Consider the following 2102-nt stretch of genomic DNA (forward strand, 5'->3'; position numbering starts at 1 on the left):
AAGATATTTGGCCTAGCAGAACATGACTATTTATAGTCTTTTCCTGGTCTAGCTGTCAACAAAGTATAATGTCTATGTTTCAATTCTCTATGTTAACAAAACTGAATCTATGGTGGTGAATCTGGTGAAGCGGCTTCCTATGATATCCACACTGAATACACCGAATACCATGCCGAATGCCACCCCTAATATCGACTCTAATATCACCCATAATATTGGCCCTAATATCAACCCGAATATCACCCCCCCGAATGCTACACCGAATGCCACATCTAATGAAATCTCTATCTCACAGCTGGTCACATCCTATTCAATTGAAATGGATAACTACTTTACATCAGTTCCTTTATTCAAAGAACTCCGTCAACAGGGGTATGGAGCATGTGGAACCACTCATTCAAACCAGGTTCCAGCAGTACTAGATGACCTTTGAGAGCATTCAAATTCCATACTCTGAAATACTCTGCATGTCATTGAAAAAGAGAATGTTCTCTGTCTTGCCTGGCAAGATAATAATATGGTATTGGCACTAACTACGATTCATTCATTGGACGCAGTTATTGAATGTACTTGTAAATGCTCAGGGGAACTCTCAATCAATGTCAATATTGTTAGAAAAGTCTTTAAAGGTCAATCACAAAAGAAGCTGAAAAATCCCATTGATTATAGGTGATTATAATCATCATATGAATGGGGTACATCTAGCAAATCAATACTGAGCAGCATATACTAGTCATAGAGTCATCTATCACACCTGGCTTTCTATTCTCTACTGACTTATTGATTCCGCAACTATTAATGCATACCGGCTTCAATATCTATATATGAAGCAGCAGAGGATTTCAGTGAAGGATCTTTCTTCTCATATAAGCTTTCATGAGAAGCTTTACCAGGAAACTCTTTGAATTCACATCTAGGATTCATGATAATCTATCAAGGGAATGATCAAATTCTAATCTAAATCATCAACGGATTTCTCTTCCAAAGCAGCGTGTTTGTGCCTGGTGTCAATATAAATGAAAGATTGGCCAGCAGAAATATAAAAAGATAGGGAGATCAAGTTCTGACTGTTCAGAGTGTCAAAATACCCTTTTATGTTTGAAAACTCAATGTTGGGCGGAATTTCATAGTATATCCTAATATCTATTTACGCGGATCCTTAATTAGGGTTTATATATAACCCTAATACCAATGAATACTCAAAAATACACTGATTATTCAATGAGATCTCGTATAATATACACTAATGAAACCACGCTAATTTTGCACAAACCTACGGACGAGGAGATAGTTGAAGCCTCATTCTTGGTGATGCTTTCATTTATGTTGTTGTCTGTGCTCTTGCTCACACTTCTGGCCATTCTGGGACTGCATGTGCTGTTGAATCTGATGTGGGTTTCACCCTGCTGGCTCTCCATCTCTGACTCCTGGTTGGACGGGTTTGACGTCCAACGGCTTAGGGTCCAGCGTGTTCGACTAATGTTTGTTTTTCTCTGTTTAAAATCACTCCAGAATGAAGCCTTTCAGTTTTTTTATATATTTTGCTATTTTTATTTACTTTGTTGATCTAGTAACCCTAACCGCTCCGTTGCCTGGGTGAAAATATAGATATTTAGTTGGGTCTGGTTGGGTTGATGGCTTACCCCATCAAACATCGCACCTCAACTCATTGACTTTGACACCACAATGTAACCCCTTCCCGGCGGAATTATCGCTTTTGATTTGGATATGTTGTATTTCATATCCACTACGGCCTACATGCAAAGTTTGAAGTCAATTGACTCCGTGGTTGATTTGACGTTCAACGTCTGAAACCAAATGGAATGTACGTCCAATCTGCCCTGCTCTGATTGGTCGGTTTTCTAACCCTGAATGGAATGGACGTCCATTCCACCCCCACCTGTTGGATAGGGTTCGGGGTCCATGGGCTTAATGCGCTCCTTGGAACGGGGTTTGACGTCCAACGGGTTGGGTCCAGCGTGTTCGACTTCCAACCGGGTTAATGCGCTCCCTGGGGACGGGGTTTGACGTCCCAACGGGTTAATGCCCCTCCTGGTAACGGTTTTGACGTCCAACCGGGTTTAACGTCCAACGGGGTGGGG

The 2102-nt window shown here is 41.1% G+C and overlaps 1 protein-coding gene across 1 annotated transcript in view; it reads right to left on the reverse strand.

Annotated features, from left to right (window-relative positions):
• Positions 1-1214: 1214 nt before the first annotated feature.
• Positions 1215-2102, reverse strand: part of HCAG_07904 (predicted protein) — a gene marked incomplete at both ends in the record, with an annotated part of 1668 nt that continues 780 nt past the window's right edge. Inside the window, 3 exons of the mRNA XM_001536745.1 lie at positions 1215-1476; positions 1661-1754; positions 1868-2052. Of these exons, the coding sequence (XP_001536795.1) occupies positions 1215-1476; positions 1661-1754; positions 1868-2052 (541 nt within the window). The remainder of the gene's footprint in view (positions 1477-1660; positions 1755-1867; positions 2053-2102) is intronic.

This window comes from Histoplasma capsulatum, genomic scaffold (assembly GCF_000149585.1).
Source record: "Histoplasma capsulatum NAm1 scaffold_10 genomic scaffold, whole genome shotgun sequence".
In the NCBI taxonomy this organism is placed as follows: Eukaryota; Fungi; Ascomycota; class Eurotiomycetes; order Onygenales; family Ajellomycetaceae; genus Histoplasma; species Histoplasma mississippiense.